The sequence below is a fragment of the Rhinichthys klamathensis genome, unplaced genomic scaffold (genome assembly GCF_029890125.1).
Source record: "Rhinichthys klamathensis goyatoka isolate OS25496 unplaced genomic scaffold, OSU_Roscu_1.1 h1tg000240l_1, whole genome shotgun sequence".
Lineage (NCBI taxonomy): Eukaryota > Metazoa > Chordata > Actinopteri > Cypriniformes > Leuciscidae > Rhinichthys > Rhinichthys klamathensis.
Window position 1 is genome coordinate 692853 of NW_026606762.1, and position 13162 is coordinate 706014.

The 13162-nt window shown below is 39.0% G+C and overlaps 1 protein-coding gene across 1 annotated transcript in view; it reads right to left on the reverse strand.

The window, feature by feature from the left end:
* dhx38 (DEAH (Asp-Glu-Ala-His) box polypeptide 38) overlaps positions 1 to 13162 on the reverse strand; it is a 32802-nt gene that overhangs the window by 10971 nt on the left and 8669 nt on the right. The window contains exons 9-20 of the mRNA XM_056265822.1: positions 12763 to 12924; positions 12561 to 12668; positions 12339 to 12460; positions 11216 to 11353; positions 10916 to 11102; positions 9140 to 9325; positions 8787 to 8927; positions 8600 to 8710; positions 7039 to 7155; positions 6850 to 6957; positions 6651 to 6763; positions 1714 to 1922 (exon numbers count right to left, since the gene is read on the reverse strand). Of these exons, the coding sequence (XP_056121797.1) occupies positions 1714 to 1922; positions 6651 to 6763; positions 6850 to 6957; positions 7039 to 7155; positions 8600 to 8710; positions 8787 to 8927; positions 9140 to 9325; positions 10916 to 11102; positions 11216 to 11353; positions 12339 to 12460; positions 12561 to 12668; positions 12763 to 12924 (1702 nt within the window). The remainder of the gene's footprint in view (positions 1 to 1713; positions 1923 to 6650; positions 6764 to 6849; positions 6958 to 7038; positions 7156 to 8599; positions 8711 to 8786; positions 8928 to 9139; positions 9326 to 10915; positions 11103 to 11215; positions 11354 to 12338; positions 12461 to 12560; positions 12669 to 12762; positions 12925 to 13162) is intronic.

Consider the following 13162-nt stretch of genomic DNA (forward strand, 5'->3'; position numbering starts at 1 on the left):
GTTCGTTTTCTGAGGTGAGAGACTTTTTATTTTGTAACAGGTTACAAAAATAAGGTTAGATTAATGACACACATATAGCCTGACATCATCTGACAGCAGTACTGAGTCAGGTTAACAGGTTTTTCTCAGGCACTCTTTACCTAAACTGCGTCTGACAGAAGAGTCAACAGCTTTCATGCACGTCTTTCAAAATAAAAGTCTCTCATCAGAAAAAACATTTAGAATTACGTTTGTTGTTGTTGTTTCTTAGACTACACACTCCCTGACCTGCTCAAAGTGGCTTTGCGACCCACAAGTTGAGAAATGCTGCTTTAAACAACGTCCAAAATAAATTGTAGTGATGTAGTACTCGAGTCTGGTCTCGAGACCGATTTCTGCTTTCTCGGACTCGTCTCAGACTCGTTCCTTCAAAGACTCGGTCTTGACTCGGACCACAATGGGAGGAGGACTTGTAATTTCAGACCGAGTCCTCAAGATTTTTTTTTTCCAAAGCATTTTTTTTTTAATGTTCATATAACATATGGGGGGAGGGAGACTACAACTATACATAGAACATAGTTGTTAACAGCAGTGTGACGTAGTGTGATATACATTATGTGTGTGTGTGTATTTGGGTGTGTGTGTTTGTGGGAGGGGAGGGGAGGGGAGGGGAGGGGAGGGGAGGGGAGGGGAGGGGGGTGTAAAAGAGTCAGTATTGTCATTAACTGCATTACACAGTGCAATTGTGTTTATGTAATGTTTGTGTGTGTTATGGGGGAATAAAGTTTTAAAAGATACTGAATTCGAGTGTATTGTCAAAATATTTAAAATTGGGAAATATTGGAAAATGTTATAAAGTAGCTAAGCCTACTAATTTAGACATGCCACTAGAAATTTTTGATTTGCTCTGCATGTCCTAACTATGATTAAAAAAGTCAGGATGGGCTTAACATGTTGATGACAGAGCAGCACTGTTGAAGCATTTTAGAAAAATAGGCAGAAGATGATGCATGTGGTAGGGATTTTTTAATGATAGTAAAAGCATAGTCCATATTAAGACTGCTCCTCTAAACAATTCCCAATCTAGCTTAGGTTGTAGGCCTAACTGTTGATTATTAACTGGGGTGATATTAAATCATGAATATCAAAACTGACATGTCGAGACAAAATCTCGACTCGGACTCGACCCTTCAAAGACTCGGTCTTGACTCGGACTCGACTGTATTTGAAAACCAACGGACTCGGTCTCGACTCGGACTCGACCCTTCAAAGACTCGGTCTTGACTCGGACTCGGCATAGGTGGTCTCGTCCCCATCACTAATAAATTGCAAAGATTGCAATTAAACAAATTTATAAAAATAAAAAAATAATTAAAATAGTTTTATCTACACTGCTGGCTTATTTTCTATTATTATTAATTAGCTTCTCTATTTAAGCAGTTGCTTTGATTCTGAAACGTCCCCATCAAGCATTTTCCCGGTTTCCCGTTATGGATGTGGCCTTACACCGCATACTGAAGACTTTTTGACTGGAAAAAAATACTACATAATAAATGTACACTTCATCCTGACGTTATTTGATCATTCCTGATACCATCTAACTACACAGTTCAACTCTAAATACCAGATTCACTCTCTACTGAATGTGATATAATGTGATAAAAAGTGGCAAAAAGAACAAAAAAATAAAAAGAAAGAGATTGATGTGGTCCTATGCTGCCTCAGTGGTCTCACCTGTGTTGTCAAGAGCTCCCAAGATCCACAGCTGGTACATGGAGTTCAGCATGTTGTCTTCAGGTGGGGGATCCATGAAGTGGAAGAGCAGAAGGTCTTGCACTCCCAGTGACTTGAGCAGCAGCACAACATTGGCCAGGTTAGTGCGCTGGATCTCTGGGATAGTGGTGGTGAGCATTTCATTCTTGTAGGCACTCTGAGTGTATAACCTGAAGTGAACAGACGCAATGGAAAGAAAGATTCATTCATTTTCTGTAAACATTACAAAATGTCCCACCCGACACAATGTGACACAGTGGTAAGCAAAAAAATCCAGTGTATTCCTTGTTAGGGTGCTAACACACTGCAGAGAGCTCTGCGTAATATTTAGATATGAAAGGGATGGATCAGTTAGATTTCCAAAACCATAACTAGACTTGCAGTTATCCTTGGTCAATCAAACTTCAACTTAAAAAAAAGTTACCTTGGCAAGTTTAAGTACTAAATTTCCTAAACAATAATAACAATAAAATTGCCGAAAAAAAGAAAAAAAAGAAAAAAAAAGTACAATAAATTAAAATTACAGTGAATTAAAAATATAACTGATACTATAATAGTATATAAATAATACTAAAATAACACTGTGGTTAAAATATGCCTATATATCCGACTGGAGTTACTATTTTCTCCATTTTTCTCAGCATACGTCATTATGCAACAAGACGCTTGCGCTCGACTGCCGTGAGCGCGCTCAGGACCGTTTGCTGAGGCTGTGGATTACAGGTAATATACTGTTGTAAATAATGTTCAGTTTCTTGCACAGACCGGTCGTTTCACTTCATAAGACCTCAATGTATCATCAGGAGCCACGTATTGATTTTGTCTTGCCTGTATATGTTTTTTGACTCTTAAAGTGACGGTAGCCATTGACTTGCATTATACGAATCACCAAGGACCACGGTTTCAGCAAGAAATCTTCTTTGCGGTCTGTTAAAGACACAATAATGACAAAGTAGTATCTCCCAAAGCTTGCCTACTCTTCTGCTACACACTCAAAAATATGTATTTTTCACCATAAAAACATGCATACATAGTGTAAGTAGGCGAAGTAAGCGTCATTTGAGCTAGTCATTACCAGTTCCAACCACAGCAAGTGACACTGCAAGACAATTTTAGTGCTGTTGATCTAGGTAGCTCCGCCCACAGTGAAATCTCATTGGTCCAAAAACCCACAAACCCCTGAGATATTTACATATTAAATATGTTTTGACTGGCAGTGATTTGCTTCATTCACTGCACCAGTTTGATGAATTAAATGCTTCATTATTATACAAGTCATGGAATAAAATAAAGAGAATTGGGCGAGATAGATGAAAATAATCTGTGTAAACATTCAATGCAAAAGGTCCAAATAAAGACGTATACATGACATATGCATGCAGCACATTCCTGAAAAAGTTTTCTACCTCCAACCTTTAGAAGAGCTAGAGCCATTAACAATGAGCCATTTCCAAGCTACCTATGAGGATCTTAAAATATCACAGCTCTCCTTGCTGCTCCATAGAGACAGATCTGAGAAAACAGCAGATTTCTGCAGCTATTCAACAAAATCGGTAATCCCTCAGAAGATGGCGTGAAGAAGGAACTCTGGGAAGCTCTGTAGTACAGCGTATGCATTTATGTATATCTGTCCTTCTGGCTCTTGTGCCGCAATCACAGCCAGAGCTTTTGAGTTATGCATTCATCACACACACACACGGCTCTTGGCCACATTACAAAGCGTCTGGCTGAACAGAATTGATTCTTGATGCACAGATGTTTGGTAAAGGACGCATGCAACTAATCCGATATGTGCCACACACTTTCACAAGCAACCAGAAACACTCACAGGGAGGCAAAACAATCCCTTGTGTGACAGTGAAACAGCGAGACAGTGTGTCATCAGATCTTTGGGGCTGTGCAGATTTGGAAAAAGGTCACAGTCAAAAAGCCCACAGGAGCCTTTGTATCAAATCCTCAGAGGTGTAAACAAAAAAGAAAATACGTTAAATCCTCTCAAGATCCCCCTCCTGCAGTCACCCAGCCTCACTGATAGAGGTTTCAGAAAAGAGTGAGCAAAAAAAAAGAATAAAGCTCATGAACACACTGTTCATCTGCCTGTATTAGCACAGAGACACCTGAAAGATTCACTTCCTTTGGATGATTCGCTTCAAAAAACTGATTCATCACTCAAGTCTGTCTCACCTTAAAGTCAGCATGAAATAAATATTGTGTTTAATGACATGCGTTTAAGCTTTGTTTTTGTTTTTTTACCTTGTAATTTTTCATCAAATTATGTTAATATTGTCGATCTTCTGATGAAATGACAGACTTCTCTCTGGTGAATTTCGCAGGACTTCTCCAATCAGTTAATGTGCTTAAACTCCGCCCCTTACAAGCTCACGTTCATCTGCCTCCACACATCTCAAAATCCAATCACCAACCATTGCATAGAACCAAGTCCCATCCTACATTTTTTTCTTTACATTCAGATGTACAACACAATATGGAAGAAAAGATCTGTCGCTACTTCCATTTCAGCAAGACTTCAATTTACAGCCTGCTTTGAAGCATCTCTGTCTTTTGAAATAACAAAAAAGCACTGCACAGCACTTTATATTTTACTTTTGTAGTAAAATACACTATCGTTCAAAACTTTGGAATAATTAAAAAAATATATATTCTTAATGCATTGATCAAAAATGCAGTAAAAACTGTAATATTGTGAAATATTATTACAATTCAAAATAATGATCTATCTGAATTAGCCTGAGTTTCCCCATGCTGCCTTTGCGCAGCGCGATTTTATTCACGCTGCTAGGCAGCCTGGATTCCATGGACCAGATTTTCGCCTCAGTGAGGGGACCAATCACAGAACGGGGAGGGAGGGGCAACGCTGGCAGGATCTTCTTGATTGCCCTGACCTAATAACGCTAACCTCTCGGATAAACTCTGTGGTTTTTTCAGGATTAGAGTATCCAGAGCCGGCTCTCCCTATTAGCGAACTAAGCGGCTGCTTAGGGCCCCGCCGCCACTAGGGGGCCCCCTAACTACAGATGGTAGTCGCCGGCGTCGCCGCTCAAAGTGCGGGGCGCGCCCCACTGGTGGGGAATAGAGACGTGACAGGTGGGGCGCGCCAAACGGGAGGAAATTTTCCTTTTTATGCCTTTATATCTTTATTCGTTCATGGCGAGTCCGCATCGTCAACTTAATCTTTGCAACGACGCAGAAAACACCAGTTTATTAATAAACAATTAAATGTCTCCTTGCTATTTTTTTACACATTCATAATCATTAGCCTGGCTACTGTTGCCGGTTCGTGCGCTTGAGTGCGGCTTTATAACACTCATTATCCTGTATAGCCTATTTAAGTTATTAAATCAATATAAAGGGGCGATTTGTCCACTAATGGCTTGAATAAACAACTACTAGTCGACTAGAAAAAAACTTTAGTCGGAGGCAGCCCTTATTCCACATTTTCTCGAACCAGCAGGGTTGAGCGCGCGACCCTGAGCGCCGGAATGAGCGAGCCGAGGAATATTCAGAAATGCGCTCTCCACTCACATGCTCTGATCGGAACAAAGGAATATTGAAATAATTCATCATTAGTTTATATCTCATACATTGCCCATCATTTTAATCCCATATCAAACACAGTAGCCTATGTTATGTCTATTTTTTTTTAAATAGACCTGACTTGCCAAATGGATTTCTCTTCATTTCTTTTTTTAACAGATTGCAAAGTGGCACTTTTATTTCTTTTCTATTTTTGAACTTGATACACATTTTGACACAGCTGCACTTTTATTTTCTCTATTTTTGAATTCCATGCAAGTTATGACACAGCTGCACTTTTATTTTCTTTATTTTTGAACTTTCTGTTATGTTATTTGATGTAGATAGTTAGTTTGTATTCAGATACTACTTGTTACTTCAATAAATTGGAACATTTTAAGGTTGTTGCGTATTTCATTAGCATTAGTGTTGGGGCGATGGGGGCAGTGGGGCTTGAAAATTCCCCCTTGTCCAAAGTGGGGAATGACCGAAAAAGTTTGAGAACCACTGCGTTAAGTCAACCAACCGTGTCAGATCGTTGTCTTCCCTGGACTTGGAAATTTGACCGCAAAAATGAAACAAGTCTATCCATCGGGTGCAGAAAAAAGAAGAATGTGTTTAAATCACTTTAGAAGGAAGCAAAGAAATTACTGGTCCAACTTCTCCCTCTTTTTAAAGTGTGGAAAAGGGAAAAGAAGTTCAAAGATCGAGACTCCAGCAACACCTGTAGCCTATATGCAACAATTTTATTGAAGATTTGTTAGATTGGGGTTAGATTGTATTTGCTGGTTTGCGGTGGCAATACTCCATTATTTACTGCAAGGCAGGGCCCCAAAATTTTCCTGCTTAGGGCCCCCAGATTTACAGAGCCGGCCCTGAGAGTATTCATATATACCTTCTACCCTCATGTTTGTCTTGCACAAACGGCAATAGTCGCTGAACGCCATCGTGTACACATAAATCTCTGACCCATCGTCTTCTTCCTCGTCTAATTTCTGTCGCTCTACATACGTCATCTGGTATAATTGAAACGATTGGCTATGAGCTACGTACAGGCGCATTTGATAGACATTCGTAGCACCCAATAAACAGCTCTGGGCATTCGTAAACCACGCCTCAAATACGAGAAAATGAACGTGGTTCCCAGACCGGTCTGACGTTAGCCAGGCTATATCTGAATATATTTTAAAATGGAATTTATTCCTGTGATGGCAAAGAATGATTTGTTTGCAAATCGAAAACCTTTTTGCCCCACTGCAAAAGGACAATCAACTTTTGAGCATTGTGTCTAAATATGGATAAACAAGTATAATATATGATGTTTTTGGATGGTCTTTTTTGAGGGAGGAACTGACTGATCTTACCTGTAACACTGTCCTGGGCCTGTTCTTCCGGCTCTGCCAGCCCGCTGGTTTGCGTTGGCTTGACTGATGGGGTACACCTGCAGCGCATCCATGCCGATGCGAGGGTTGAACACCTAAACAACACAAAGTAATACTTCTGTTAGCATCAGAAGTGCAATTCCTCCATTAAAGACTGGTCATTCATAGCAGTTTAATTTACCTTCAGTTTGCAGTAACCAGAATCCACCACAAACATGATGCCGTCCACTGTCAGAGACGTCTCAGCGATGTTTGTAGCGACAATACACTTCCTCACTCCATCAGGAGCCTGTCCCGTAAACACACAGGTTTAGTTCACAAACGCCTCATGATCAGGATCTTCCAGTGTCCAACAGAGATAGATGTTTACCTTCTGGAAGATCTTGGCCTGCAGGTCTGAGGGCAGCTGGGAGTAGATGGGCAGCACTGCCAGAGCCGGAGCGTTCTCTAGATCCTCCAATCGCTCCACAATCTGATCTGATGTCACCTGCAGGAACACACACATCATTTGTGTTATACGATGGCACAAACTTACCAAACACTATTTCGAACTAACCTCATACTTCTTATATTCCAAGAAATCTGACTACAATTGGCATATATATATATATATATATAGTCAAACCAAACCAATGTATTCAGACACCTTAAACATTTCTCACATTATCACAGTTTATTCGTTATAGTTTAGAAAATGGTTATAAAATATGACAAGAACTCAGTGTTATCAAATCAGTTGATATTTCACTGGTTTTGGCCATCCTTCTGTTTGACTGTCTCGCAAATAAATTAGGTTGAAGAGCTGTCAGCTGTTAAATTTAACTATACAATTAGATAATACCAATGTAAGTCAAACAATCACCAAGCAATGCTAAATTGTGTTCAGTCTGTGGCGTAAAAAGGTCGCATTAGCAATTAAAGAAAAAACACTTACGGTAAGCAAAACATGGTCAGGTCAAAGTGTCTGAATAATTTTTGGTCCCAAATATTTATAAATTTTACTGGTAGTCCACTGTATGAAGAATATTTTGGGTATAATATGACACAGTTTACTTCATTTTGCTATCCTAGCTTACATAAATGAACTATAGAGTCATGCACCCACTAATAAAACAAAATAAAAAATTATAGCTGGTGTCTGATATTTTTTGGTTTGACTGTATGTGTGTGTGTGTGTAAGATTTATTTATTTTAGTCTTTTTTTAGTCTTTTTAACTTTCAAATCTATAATGCTCGCGAAGGCTGCAGTAATATTGTGAAATATTATAAAATAACTTTTCTATTTGAATATATTTTAAAACTTAATTTATTCCTATGACGACAAAGCTGAATTTTCAGCATCATTACTTCAGTCGTCAGTGTCATATGATCCTTCAGAAATCATTATAATATGCTGATTTGATGCTTAAGAAATAATATTATCAGTGTTGAAAATAGTTGTGCTGCTTCATATTTTTGTGGAAACCGTGACACACTACCGTTCAAAAGTTCGTGTATATATATTAAAAGAAATGAATACTTTTATTTATTAAGGATGCATTAAACCTGTCACACTGTCCTGGGCCCATTCTGTCTGCTCTGCCGTCCCGCTAGTTTTCATTGGCTTTACTGATGGGATGTTTTCAACATTGATAATAAGAAATGTTTCTTGAGCAGCAAATCAGCATATTAGAATTTCTAAAGGATCAGGTGATAAAGTTTTGCTTTGCCATCACATGAATAAGTTTCATTTTAAAATATATTCAAATAGAAAACAGTTATTTTGAAATGTTATATAATATATCCAATAAAAGCAGCCTTGGTGAGCCGAGACTTCTTTAAAAAAATATTACCGACCTCAAATTTTTGAATGTCAGCGTGTATATAATATCAATAGTGTATAAAATCTGATCCCATTCATAACATCTTCTGCACAACTAAAATCTCCTCACCTCAATGTCCTCCTGACCCGGCATGAAGATGAGGATGTCACCCCCCATCCCGCTGAGATGAATCTGTAAGGCCTGTTTCACAGACGCCTCCACATAGTCCTCCTGAGGAGTCTGAATCACACCAGCACTCAGCGTCAGTCTATAGCACACCAACCAGCTTTAACTAAACACGCTATTAACACCTCACCTTGCTGAACAAGATATCCACTGGGAACGTTCTGCCGGGAATGTGGAAAATAGGAACATTGCCGAAGAATGCCGCAAATTTGTCAGAGTCCATGGTGGCAGATGTGACAATGAGCTTCAAGTCTGAGCGTCTAGACACCACCTAAATAATCCAAAATAAAGAAAGAAGAGAGAGAGTGACTCATCAGTATCAACCTCTAAACTCAACAGTACTCTTTAAAGGTACATGTACATCAAATTGGTGTACGAAAACCAATTATATTCACTAGGGTGCAATCAATAGTATGCAATACAATCCTCCTCGGTTCATGTGTAAGTGTGTGAGGAAGACAGACAGCTGGAGACGCGGCTCACCTCTCGGAGCAGCCCGAAGAGCACGTCAGTGTTGAGAGAGCGCTCATGGGCCTCGTCCATGATGACAGCGCTGTAGTGGTCCAAGTCTGACTCCCGCAGAGATTCCCTCAGAAGAATCCCGTCCGTCATGTATTTTATTACGGTCTTCTCTGATGTACAGTCTTCAAAACGGATGGCATAACCAACCTGGTATACACATTAAAGCAATAAAACCCCTTAGCCATGGTAAAAATACAATTATATAACTGTATAGAATACATAGATAATGTGTGTGTATATATATATATATATATATATATACACGCATACATACACACACACACATACATAGATACATTACAAATATAGTTTTTAATTTTTATGTCAGTTAGTTTTAGTACTTGAATGTTACCTTATTTAAAGGTTTTTCAAATTGAATTTCAGTTAACTTTTTTTAAATTTTAAGTAACTACTGACGAAGGCAAAGAGCCAAAACGTTTGTATAATTCTTTATCTCCTGTTTGTAACAAATAAAGTATTCTTAGAGTGCAGACCTTTTTTGCATATTTAATTTTAATTTCAAGTAACACTTTTTTATTTTTTTTAATGGTTTTAGTTTCGTTTTTTTGTTAACGATAATAACCCTGATTTAGAGACCTGCGCGGGACACAATTTTCAGACCCGCTCCCGCAGTGTTCAGTCCCGCTCCCGCAAAGATTTGTCATTTTTAGTGCCGCTCCCACCCGCATCTGTGATATAATGTCCCGCTCCCCCCCGCACTTTCTGTCTGACGAAAGGTCTTGGGGGAAAAAATGCGTGCGCACAAAATTCCTTACCAATACTTGGTAACATATTTATTGGTAAGCCTGCATATGTTCAACCATACAAAACATTAAATAGGCATCAGTAACTAACGCCATAAACATTAATCGTCCCAAATTCCATTAGGCTTAACGTGTAACATAAAAACAGCCTTAGGCATTGCCTACACATAGGAACATTTGTAAAACGGATAATTCTTATCTACTATATTATAGACTTCACTATATCACAGGCCATTTAAACATTTAAAATGTGATCACAAAACGGTCCCATATTACGAACAGCATAATATTCACAACAGTACTAACAGCTAACATGCAGTACCCAAAAACAAAAATATATTCGATTAGGTAATATTATTATCTATCTAATATATAGCTATAATTAGATAATGTTCCTGTCATATTATAGGCTAGCCATGAACTAAAACATTGAGACTAAAAAACTATTTGGGCTTTGAGCCGCTCAGTAAGGAATTGTCTCTAAACAAGTGTGCGTGAGATTAGGCTCCGCCCTACCCGACAACATTCACAAGTTTAGGCTGCTTAAAACGTTTTTATTGCTGCCAATTAGAATCTCCCTCACAACTACAAATTATGTACGCTACTTTAATCATTTATATATTTTACTTTACACTCATATTTAATTTGCGGGAGTGCAGCATATCATCCCTCCCGCCCGCACCCGCAAGTGCACCTCATCATCCCGCCCGCTCCCGCAATGACATTACAAAATTTGTCCCGCGCCGCACTGTTTTGCGACGGGACCCGCGGGTCCCGCGGGACTCCTGCGGGAGTGCAGACCTCTACCCTAATTATCATTATTCCACTGTATCACCCTCTCTTTAGGGCAAAATACATAACATACAAGTCACCTCAAATCCACCAGGTGGCAGTGTGTCCTTTAAAATCAATATCTTCTGTCAAGTACATGAACAGAAAATTGCTGCAAGCACACAAGATGTTGGGCACCAACCTCTTCTCCCAGGTTACTGTTTATTTCTTCGCTGACTCTCTTGGCCACGCTCATGGCTGCCACTCTGCGAGGCTGTGTGCAGCCCACCATGCCATAGCCGGTGTAACCGTCCTCATGAAGATACTGCGTCAGCTGAGTCGTCTTACCACTGCCCGTTTCCCCCACCACAATCACAATATTGTTATCCCTGCCAGAGAAGATACACAACACAAAGAAAACATCAGCATACCGGGTGGCCAGACACATTTAGAGTTAGATTGGAAGCTGATGTAAGTGAATTGATTTGAGTGTCACCCGGACCTGATGATGTTGAGCAGCTCCTGGCGAACAGCAAAGATGGGCAGATACTGTCTCTGCTCTAATAGAGTCTTCTTCTTAGAAAACTCACTGCTCGCTTCATTCTTCTCCTTCATGTGATCAGCAAACTTCTGCTCCGCTCTGAAAGATGGAAGAGAAGAAAGATGAAGAGGCCAAGAAAGGATCTACAGACTGCAAAATTCTGTGGAAAGAATTTAAACATGCCGGAATGTACCAAGGGGAGTGTGTATGTATATGTATATGACATGTATATGTATAACTACACACATATAAAGAAAAAATATCTACAATATTTTTAAAAGATTTTGTTTTTGAAAGAAGTCTCTTATGCTCACCAAAAATACATTAATTTTAAAAAAATACAGTAAAAAAAGTAATATTGTGAAATATTATTGCAATTTAGAATAACTTTTCTATCTGAATATATTTTAAAATGTAATATATTCCTGTGATGCAAAGTTGAATTTTCAGCATCATTACTCCAGTCTTCAGTTTCACATAATCCTTCATAACTAATTTTAATATGCTGTTTTGCTGCTCAAGAAACATTTATTATTATTATCAATGTTGTAAACAATTGTGCTGCTTAATACTTATGGAAACCATGATAGATTTTTTCAGGATTCTTTGATGAATATAACGTTTAATAGAAAATAATTTATTGAAACAAATATTTTGTATTATATGTATTCTAAATGTCTTCACTGTCATTTTAGATCAATTTAATGCATCCTCGCTGAATAAAAGTATTAATTTATTTCCAAAACATATTATTGACCCCAAACCTTTGAACGGTTGTTTATACAACACAAGTCATACTTTGAATAAGTCATACTTTTAATACTTTGAAATGCATCAAGGTATCATAATTGGATCCCAACCAATTGTCTACAAAAGTGAATGAATCTAGAGATTTGTCCCCTTACAGATATACTGTGAAATATAAAATTCTGCTATATTTTTATTTTAATCAGAAAATGACGAGAACACGGATATATCAAAGCAATATAGTGAGAAAAAGAATCACTATAAATATATATATGTATATATATATATACACATACATACATACATACACACACATATTGTGAGACACAATATCTACCTGTAATCCACATTTCCATCTTCTCCAACAGCTTTTCCATCTTTTCCCTCCTCCTCTGATTTCTTGATGCCCATGATGTCACCCAGCTTGGTGCCAGCGAGCTCCCAGTGTTTGTGTTGTGCCTGTCAAGTGGAAGAACCAAACGCAACAACAATTACATCTACACTACTGTCCAGGAGTGAGAGTGGAGTCCAAATGAAACAATAAAAACAAGATATGCACCTTCTTTCTCTCTTTCTGCTCTCGGTGTCGTCTGACCAGCTGACTTCCCTTGCGGGAGATGATGGCCATGTCTGAGGTTGCGTCTTTCACTGGAATGACCGGCTCTGGCTGGAATCGCCAAGACAAACGTGCAATCATCAATTAAAGTCTCAAAAGTTTGGTGACTCACCAATAAAGCACATCTGCATAGAGACGTCTGTACCTGCTTAGTGAAGACAATCCTCCCATCCAGGAAGGGTGGCACGAGGTTATGGACAAGTAGGTGGACTCTGGTCGCATTGTCTTCCTCAAAGTCCTCGTCCACCTCCAAGCGCTGAACCACTCCACTGGTGAGCATGCGGTTGGTTTCCCAGCGTTCGTTATCCTGGAGTGAAACACACATGTGAGCAAACAGTGGGGTGAACACCGGATGTGTATCAGTTTATTAGATCTGTGCATTCGGTATTAAGGCTGACACACCAAGCTGACGTCAAAGAACTAGCTGTGCCGAAAGCTGACTCTATTGACGTCTCAAAAGCTGCTCTTAAACACACCACAAAGACTACAGCTGACTGCCAACTAGCAAAGTGTGTTCTGCACCTGTGTGAAAGGAAATAACTGTC